Source organism: Rhyacophila brunnea, unplaced genomic scaffold, assembly GCF_057557595.1.
Source record: "Rhyacophila brunnea isolate RB1 unplaced genomic scaffold, BYU_Rbru_1.0 scaffold_6, whole genome shotgun sequence".
Taxonomy (NCBI): domain Eukaryota; kingdom Metazoa; phylum Arthropoda; class Insecta; order Trichoptera; family Rhyacophilidae; genus Rhyacophila; species Rhyacophila brunnea.
In genome coordinates, this window is record NW_028233276.1 from 34,644,145 (window position 1) to 34,654,505 (window position 10,361).

Genomic DNA, 10,361 nt, shown 5'->3' on the forward strand with positions numbered 1-10,361 from the left:
ATTATTATTCTAAACGTATTTCAGTCAAAAATATATTTTCATAATGTTTTAGAAATTTAATTATTTCTTTTACTATTATAAATTGGGATTTAATTACTTTCCAAGTTTTATTTGACTAAAGTAGTGCACATATGATATTGCATTTCGTAGCACTATTTGAAACGTCAGTCAGTGTATATTTTTCACTATTTTTTATTACAATTTCGATAAGATGGGCCTATGTTCCTCCTGCTTGAGAGGATCTTCACCAGAAACAATCATGCCAGATCTGGTAATCTGATTATATTATTTAAAACATACAAACAGTTGTAAAAAATAAATAAATTTCTTCTATTAGTCATGTTGGCGTTCATGGTTTTCTTGTTTTGCCGCTGTTTTCGTGATTCTGATTATCGATTTTGATTTGGTTTTCGGTTGCCCCAGGAAAGTGCAGGCTAGCTGGTCCCAGATCTTCACTCAGTCGTCAGCATATTGTAGTGTTATTGTGTATATTTTGTACCAAAGCTGTAAATAGCTTGAATTTCCACTTTAAAGAAGGAAAGTGAGAGGCAATGATAACCATTATATATTTGAAGGTAGCTATCTAAACATTTTACAATAACATAATATTCTATTCATTTACCAACAAAAAGTTATCATACAACTAAATAATTATATTATCGTAAACATATTGCATGCAAATAAATAAATTATAAGTCTAGTTACCTACTTACTTATTTATTTGTTTATTTATTTATCTATAAATAGGTAAATGTAGCAATTAATTTTTCTTCATTGTTTCCATCTGTTTACTTTTATTATTTGTACCTATGTAATATTCTTTTAAATTTAAACGCATTAAAGGCTGACATACTACATATTCAGCTACATTATGTTGCTTATTAGGTAATCTATAGGTAATATTTATATTTTAATTATCGTTATAAGATCCATGGGTGGTTTTCTTTATTCTTTGTAAAACATATGTATGAGCATGACTTTTAAAAGACAGATGGGTACAACCACCATACTTTTTGATACTGATGCTTTGTCTCTAAAAATAAACTAAGCCATAGATTTGTATTGTTAGTTTAAGTAGTTTAGTATTAAAAACTGAAGTTGAATACACAAAATAAATATGATAATACGAAGGAAATGATCCGTTTTCAAGGAATATTCGTTTGACTGCAGTTCTACGATATTATGGGTAATAGTTTGATGTCATCGACTTGCAAAAATTACATATGGATACTACTTACATGACATACTGCATTCAACACAAGCTCTTTCTTATGAAGGCCGATTTAAATGCTTATTTTGTTTAACACAGTCACAGTTGTTATCATCCACATTCAAATAATCATACTTTCCATGTCTAATTCTATTGCGTATTGATGGGTTAATTTAATGCAGAGACTTTGTACTTCCAGTTTTTACAGAAATTAAGTTATTGTTATCGTACACCATCTGCATCATTCTTTTATGCTGTAACATTATGCTGTACAAAATTATGTCCAAGTATGGTACCTATGAGATGATTTGCCTTATTCGAATGCATAATATGTCTATTTCATTTCACCTTTGACTTCAATTGATTCGAATCTTTCGAATTCAATGTTCTCAATACATACAAAACTGGACATACAACATCTGTGCAACACATTGTATATTGTCACAATATAATGTTTACGATCCATTCGAATACGGCTTGTCTTCAAAATGATTGAATATTAATGACCTTATTAAATAATCATTGGTTTTAAAGTTTGATTCATTGATGGTTTTAGGAGACACGGCGGCGTCGGCAAATGGAGGCAGCCGAGAAGCGGAAACAGGAAAACGAAAGCCGCGGAGTGAAAGATGTGGAGCGTCTGCGTCGACAGCAGCAGCGACAGCTCGACGTAGAACGCCGTCATGACGAGGCCGCCCGACAGGATACTCAGCCACCTACTCTTAAGGTATCCGCTTCACATTTCATTTAATCTTTCACTACCTTAGGGATTGCACGGAATGCAAAGGGGACGAATATCTCAATTCTGAAAGAAATAAACGTGAAAGACCAGTTCATCAGTTATTTGACCATATAGCCAGAAAAGAAAATTTTCATTTGGAAAGACTCATTGTCAGCGGTAACATCGAGAGTCGAAATGGGAGAGGGAGGTCACTTACACTATAGTCCAATCAAGCGAAGGACGCTACAGGCCTCTCAATACTTTCAACTATGCGGACTGCGAAATTCAAGGATCGTTGGAGTGACATAACTAGGGCATTTGAAATAACTTCCGATCCTCAACAGTGAGGGACGTGAAAATTAAAAGAATATTAATACTAAACTAGACTGACCAGCAAATTGGTCATTTTGTTATAGCGGAAATCTCTAAAAATCTAATTTTAACAATTTTTTACACCAAATTTAATGATAATATAAATAATATTAAATTCTCCAAGTTATTTTATAGTAGTTATTTTTGACCTAAAAGGTTGAGCAAGTGGCTCACATCCGTTTCTCGTTAAAGCAAAAATCTGTTATTATTACAAACCTCTACTCTGTGGAAGCCCATATGATACTATTAGGAACAGACATGGTGAAAAGAAGCTAATTTTACAAAAATAAATGACTAGTCTACACTTCAATATAAAACTCATTGAAAGAGACCAGATCATCTGGTTGATTTACCGTTTTTTGATGAAGATAATAACTTTGCTGAAGACATGGTAATTGAGTCGTCTATTATCAAAGGTAGAACTTTACCATATTATATTAATGCTACTTAGTGATTGTACTACTACTAATGTGGGTAAAATTATATATCAGATAGTTATACTTTTGATTCCAGATGACCCAATTATATCTAGCATAACACTACTTAGGACAATAATAACATTCTTTTGACTGTATTCCACAAATCAATAAGTTCTTAACGATCGAAAATAAGCGGATATAACTGGTTATATCCACTTAATAATAAATAAATTGTTGAAACCCAACCACAACATCAATGAGATATTATGTAGCCATTACGGATTTCATAGGTAACCACATATTTGTAATGAAGGTTTACCATTTGATTTTTCAATCCACCTAAAGCATTGATAAGTGTGTGAATAAATGACACCATGCGGCATACTTTCACTGGGTCAATTTGCAAACAATTTTAATTTGTATACACACATCAATATTGTTGTATTCCGCCCAACACATCTGCATCAAACGCCAGATGTGTATTGTAAACTCTACCTACATTGCAATAAGTGTGATTCTTACAATTTTTTGTTAGGTGTACAAAACAATTTCTGGAAAAAGTAACCACTTTAGTGTTCACATATTGTATGGAATGGTGTATTCTGTTTGTCAGAGATGGTGAACCTATGACAAGTGGGCATTGTATGAATTTTTTATGCAGTTTTTTATATTTACTTAATTTATCGAAAATCTACCAAATTATTAAATTCACTTAGTCTGATAACACTGGTTTGTTTTATTAGCGTACATACAGATTACACGACAATTTGAATGTTAATACAGAAGAACTTCAATATTATGGACTTTGGATATAATGGACAGAATCCGGTCATAGACTGAACGTAGCACTGACATTTGCAATGCTGGCCGCTAATTCACACAGCTGCACAGCAGTTTAATTTGTGTACTCGAAATGCATTTATTACTCCATTCAATAAGTTTACAATGGTTAGAAGTAGATGAAGGTGACCCCCCGGGTATCACACCATGACTAAAAGTAAAATAACAGATGAAGTTATGATCTTGGAAAATGAGGATGGAAGTGAAAATAGCGAGGAAGAAGAAACAATATTATTAGTGATAAGATTGCATCTCGACGATCTATTAACATTTATTGACTATTTGTCAGATAATGAAATTTAACTATAATACACGCATTTTTATAATTTTAGGGAGTTGGTTATAAAAAAACAGCTTCTTTTTTCAAAGCATGATTACCGAAAGCAGGCATGCCGACATCAAACATTAATGTCACTCAACAACGGGTGTATCTGGATATATTATTATCTGAAGACAAATAAACAGGATTTTGTTTGTGTTTTTATATAACGTACTTTCTGATTTAACAGACACCCCCTCACTAGAGGTGAGTTGCAAATACTGTCACCAGTTTGTGTACTCAAGTATCGGATGAAACTACCCATACTCAGTATGTGTGGCCCAATAAACTTGTTCCAAAAAACTTGTGATGATATCATCGCGAGTCTCGCTCGCTAGTTGGTAGACTTTCAATACTACTGACATTAAATGCGCGCGACCGAGATAGCACTTGAATACAATAATTATATTTTAATTTAGTAGTCTATGCATGCGAATGACATCATCTTATGTATGAACAATAGGTCATAAATTTTCTGTAGCAGCATATAATTCCCTCGGAAATGTGGTGAGGTGACTGAGGTGACGCAGTTTACAATAAAAAAACTCGTAAATTTAAAATTTTATAATAAATGGGACATTTCGAAAAGCCCAGCTCAGTGTATTTTTAGCGATTCCATTGAGCCGATATTTTAAATACTAATATGGAGTTAAGTTTTAGTTCCAGTTTAGTATGAGACTTATGTTGCATACGCACACCAAACCCTCTATATAGTATTCTAAATACCAGTAAGTATTTTGGAACAAGTTTTGATACCAAGTATTTTTTTATACTGGTAGTAAGTATACTTAGTCTTCAAAATCGACCAGTTTTCCCACCTCTACCCCTCACCCACATTACTGCGTTATATCGAGGTTACACTGTAGTTTTAATCAGCGGTCTGTAAATAAAAAAGTAATGTTATTTAAAATAATAGAATCCATTAAGTACTCAATACATAATATTATGTATAATTTATTCATCATTGGTTAAATATATGATTGTGAATTGCTTTGTACATTGTCAAATTATTTTTAATCGAAAGGGAAACAATGATTTGACAGAAACGTCTGTAGGTTTCTCTTATAAAACGTGTCTTCAATAATAAATTATCTTTGAATATCCTTATAATAATTAAATCTTCATATAATTCAGATAAATATTTCAAAAGAAATACACTTACTACATAAATAATCTTTTTTGGGTACTTACCTAAATTTATAATGAATCATTGTAAAAACATACAAAAACAATAAGTATTTCGGGATTTTTTATATTAGTTATCTGACATGCGACTATTTAACTGTAAATTGAATGCGGTCTATAAGTATTGTTCATTTAAGTGTTTATCGATAACAATAATATTTATTATGCTTAGATAAAAAACTGTATTGAAAATATTTGTTCTTTAATAATACCTACTAACTTTTTTATATCTTTTGCTTGCAGTGGCAGACTAACGGCTAATTTCGAAGACACCACGTCAATGACCGAAGCCAGACTGAAAAATTAACTTGTCAACTTTACGGATCCTGAAAATAACCTTTTCTTTCATTGTTTCTTATGTTTGTCAGTATCCTCGTTTTTAGGAATTCATCGAATTTCTGCGTCATCTAAATGAAACGTAATTTTATGATTTTAATAAAACATATTGATGTCTGAATGTATACATGAATATAATTATAAATGTAGTATAATGTATTTCATTTAATGTTCATTAATCGTATTGCCATTAAGCTGACTCGAGTGTCATCAAACTGATTACTCATTCAAAAGTCTTATGAATTATTATTTAAGAATACGTAAGTACAATGGGCAAGTTGCATCACGGGATAATGAATGATTTTAAAAGTTTGTGCTGATGCTTGAAGTGCAGAAGAACCTCGATTATCCTTCGAATGAAGATAGTCTGAATAACAATAAATCTAAATAAGCCAACAAATATATCTTCCAGTTTAAACTATTTTCATAAAAAAAAATGGAAATAGACAAGAGAAGGCGATCTGGATAATCAAGGTTTTACTGTATTTAATGTTTGCATTTCAAGATAAACAAGACATTGCTTTACTCAAATATATAAACAATATTTGTGATTCCAACAGTGTTACATTACAGTAAAATTATTGATTTAATTAAATTTATGTGGTCTGTAGTCATGACTACATATTGCACTGTAAAGTTTTTTTTACCAATAGTCAAAAAGAGATGCCCAATTTTCATTGTTGTTATTGCACCTAGAAGAATTTTCATTGACCCTAGTCCAGACCGGGAACATCTGTATATGAGCAATGTGTTCCATCCGCGTTGTACAACAAAAATACATGGACATTTGCTATCAGAACATATTAAATGTTTGGAAAAAATTTTAACAATTAGTATACAATGTTCAATGTTCACCGAAATCTCGACTAGCCATAGATATGTAACAATATTATAGGTACTTAAATTCTCATTTATGTTTTTGTTTAAATGCAACATGTCCATTTTTTGTTTGAATTGATATGTCAGGTCACAATAGTATGTAACCTGCATATTATATTTAAAAGTCTTATTATTGTTAGAGAACTTAATTTAGTTTCACAGGGTGTTAGTGTGCTATATTTACATAAAAGATACCTACCCTTTTATATTGTAACCATGAAAAATCCACAGTGTCATGTAGGTACACTGTGTAATAAATTTATACATATTATATAATGTGTATTTAACTTTAAATACAACCATTCTCGTTTATGAAATGAAAGATTGTAATGGACTGAAAAATAATTATTGTAAAATACTGATTTTACTACTTCAATGTTGATAATGCTTCAATTCACACTCTGTTGTCAATAACAGACACTAAAACATGAAAACCGGGTTATTATTGATATGAGTGTTTATTTCTTATATAAAATAAGCAAATTAGCTTTCATAACTTTGTATATTTACAGTACCCGTGCACAGATTTAAAAAAATAATATTAATATTTGATTTTTTGTAAAAACAAACTTAAAAAATTAGCCCACATCCAGATAGATAATAATTTGCATCTCTGTTTCTGGCTTTTGTCATCATCAGGCTTTATAAATACAATCGATATGTAAAATTGACAGTAAGTTGTAAGCAATGTAAGGCCTGAAAATGTCACAACACAAAACTCAGACCGCAATAGTATTTTATCTTTCCTTATTTATTTGGTAATATGTAAAGAAAAATAGTCAACCATTCTAATATCAGCATAATATGTTATAAGTTAAACGTGTATAACAGTTGTTTTTAATATCGTTATTTTCATTCTTTTTTTTATACTTACATAATATTATTATGTAAGAACCTAATATTATCTTTATTTTTGAACCATGCACCATGTTTTGTAATGTTGTACGAAGTACCCATAGGTATTTTCTTGAACCGTGTTGCCCACATAAAAATTGCTAAAGATGCCCATGATGTAAAGGGTTAGTTGATAAAAGTTTTTAAAAAAACTTTGATTTCTCCTGTTTGATTAAATAAATGTATGGCATGTATTAGATGTTTTTTGTCAGTAAATATCATCAAAAAATAGATATTGCATGTTATTATTTTTTATTCATAGTGATAAATAATTGATATTTCAAATTACAGTAGGTATAATACACTTTTATTTCAACAATTATCTGAAAATTTTCCATTTATTGTCTGAATGTACAACAGTGTATATGTTACGCCGAATGTGTGAAATTAACTATTACATGAAATAGGCAAAATTTTGCCTAAATCATGAAAAATGCAAGCCCGTTGCCTTATTCATGAATTAGGCAAAATATCTGCCGAGTGCGTGAATTCGGCACTAATTTTTCTGTCTAGTTCATGCATTGGGCAAATTAGATAGTAGTGATACGGTGGTGTTTTTTGCAACTAAACCAAATGTGTCAAATACTCATGCATTGGTCAAAATAGATGGTCGCGCTCCGGTGGTGTTATTTGCACTAACTAATCAAATGTGTCAAATGTCATTGATTATATAAAAATGTACCAATCAATAACTACAATGACGTTCATATCCATTTACTATGCCCAAAAAAAATCTAGAACTATAATATGATAACGGAAGAATTTTATTAAAAGGTATTTTCGCGATTTGATTCGTGCTTGGGTATCAATCGTGCAATGGTCGATTGTTTGTTTGTGATAGTATGATTTGATAGTTTGTTGACACTTGTTAGCTAACCACAAAATGGACATTCAGTTGAATTCAAAATTACAAAACCTAACCTAACCTAACCTAATAAGAATAATATTATATTATGTCCAATTATAACTAATAAAACCATCTGTATTAAATTTACTTTTTCTACTGTCATGTTTACAGTTTAAGAATTCCATACCCTGGCGAATTCACGCACTCGGCAGATAATTTACCTAATTCATGAATAAGGCAACGGACTTGACTATTACATGAATTGGCCAAAATTTTGCCCATTTCATCTAATAGTCAATTTTGCACATTCGGGGTAACATATATACCTGCAATAAAATCGGTACAGGAATTAAAACTATAATAAAAATTGAAATACCTACTGTAGTAAAAGCTTGAGTTAACAGATTGAAATACGTACCGTAGTAAAACCTTGAGTTAACAGTCAAAATTCTCAGTCTGTATTCCGCTCATTTAATGTTCTGCGCATGATTACCACGTGGTCACACGGCATTGCGTGCAGTAATTGCAATTATTACTCCACTATGCAACAAAAATGCTGTCGGATGGCATGACTTTCTCTATCTGATTTAACGTGTGTCATCCGATGTTTTGATCTGTAAATAAACTTTTTTTTATTTTACAAATTTTTAACTTTGCGGACGAAACCGGTCCCGATTAATAGTGCCGAGCATGGGAAAATGATACTATTGTATTCATGTAAGAGCAATCGGAAATAATAATGGTAACAATAATTAAATTTCTTCTTCTTTTCTGATGACCATGTCCGATCCTAATAAGATCATATAAAAACCTCCACAGAGTCGAGGTTTGTATTAACAGATTTTTGTTTTTACGACATATGGATGTGAGCCACTTGCTCAACCTACATATTAGGTCCATACTCTGACTCCAAATATAAATAGAAAAACAATATGTGTATTTGCCAGACACAGGATTTAAACCTGAGACCCATGACTTTATAAGCCGACACGTAAGCCGCTCGGCCATCAAGTAATTAAATTTACCTCATGCGCAGTAGAAGAAATCACAATCTGCGCAATTTCAAGGTTAAGTTGTTCCACTATAGTTAATTTATTAATTTTTTAACTTACCTACACTTTTGAAAAGCCTACTTTATTAAAAAGTAATGAATTTTAGGTTTTAACAGACACCCCCTCGCCTGAATTAGTCTGTTACAATGTGGTTTTACTGAAAGTTTAATATTTTTGTAATGCAAACATCCTTTCAGTTATGTTCAGTATTATACAAATAGTAAGCGACTATTTATACTTCATTCATAATGACCATCACTCAATTTTTTTATTTCTTCAATCTTGAATGTTCACAATTTATAAAATGTTTAGTATGTATTCAAAAACCTTTATAAACCTGTTGTGTCAATGTGTACCTTCTGTAGGGTTTGCCACATTTTCTGGCTGCCAATTATAAAATAAGTGATATAAATTTTTATATGTGATGTTTGTATTCCTTTTGGGAACTTTTTATTTATCCTCTCCAGTGCATTATGATCAATATTCATATGCGTATATATACTGTTGAACGAAAAATTTTAAAATAATATAAATTTAAATATATTATAATTTATTTATTTACCACAGTATAATAATAATATAAAGAATTTGTTTATACCAAATGTTGTCAATATATATTATATATATATTTATAAATAAATGTCCTACTGTTCTGGCTGAAATTCTTTAAATTATCATCATCCAATTCCAGGTTCAAAATTTTTAGCACCAGTTCTGATCCGGATTTCCTGCTGTTTAGTCACGGATAAAACATTGAGAGAATCGAGAGCCTTAAATAACTCACTAGTGCACATTACGGGAGATGGCACTACAAAGAGTGCTCACTATCCGAATGTGAACGGCTGGAGCACAGTGGCGTGCAGTTCATAGATGCTGTGGATGCGGCGCATTCCTGAATTATTCTAAGATATTCATAGGATTAAAAACATTCATTTAGTAAAACTGATAATGAGCAAATATTAACAACATTTATTAATTTTTAAACGCATTTATAAAACCATCAGTATAATTTATATCGACATTATTATAGTGAAATATTTACGATAAAAAATTATATTGATAATCTCTGTGATCCCAAATTTGACAAGAATTAGGCATTTTATTATTCAAAAAATGGGCAAGATTAACACATTTGAAGATAATTCTAAAGATACTCATTATAAGCTATGTCTTTGACCATTCTAGTGTGATAAACATCCTACGAATAATGATTGCTTTATAATAATTATTGACCTAAGAATAAGGTAGTGTTTTTTTGAAATACGCCATTTCTTTTGGCATTCCCCA

The 10,361-nt window shown here is 31.0% G+C and overlaps 1 protein-coding gene across 2 annotated transcripts; it reads left to right on the forward strand.

Annotated features, from left to right (window-relative positions):
• The first annotated feature begins 88 nt into the window (after window positions 1-88).
• On the forward strand, window positions 89-7,900 carry Svip (small VCP interacting protein). 2 transcript variants are annotated; one of them, XM_085956503.1, is made up of 3 exons: window positions 89-271; window positions 1,767-1,937; window positions 5,310-7,900. In XM_085956503.1, the coding sequence occupies exons 1-3, from the start codon at window positions 212-214 to the stop codon at window positions 5,325-5,327; spliced, it is 249 nt and encodes an 82-aa protein (XP_085812629.1). In that variant the 5' UTR covers window positions 89-211; the 3' UTR covers window positions 5,328-7,900. The 2 variants fall into 2 exon arrangements, with proteins under 2 accessions (XP_085812629.1, XP_085812630.1); XM_085956504.1 differs by lacking the exon at window positions 89-271 and adding an exon at window positions 395-575 and having other exon boundaries at window positions 5,310-7,048.
• The last annotated feature ends 2,461 nt before the right edge of the window (window positions 7,901-10,361 follow it).

Coding starts and splice junctions, on each gene's coding strand:
- Svip (XM_085956503.1), top strand. CDS start 212: ATGGGCCTATGTTCCTCCTGCTTGAGAGGATCTTCACCAGAAACAATC. Junction 272..1,766: donor AAACAATCATGCCAGATCTG/GTAATCTGATTA, acceptor TGATGGTTTTAG/GAGACACGGCGGCGTCGGCA.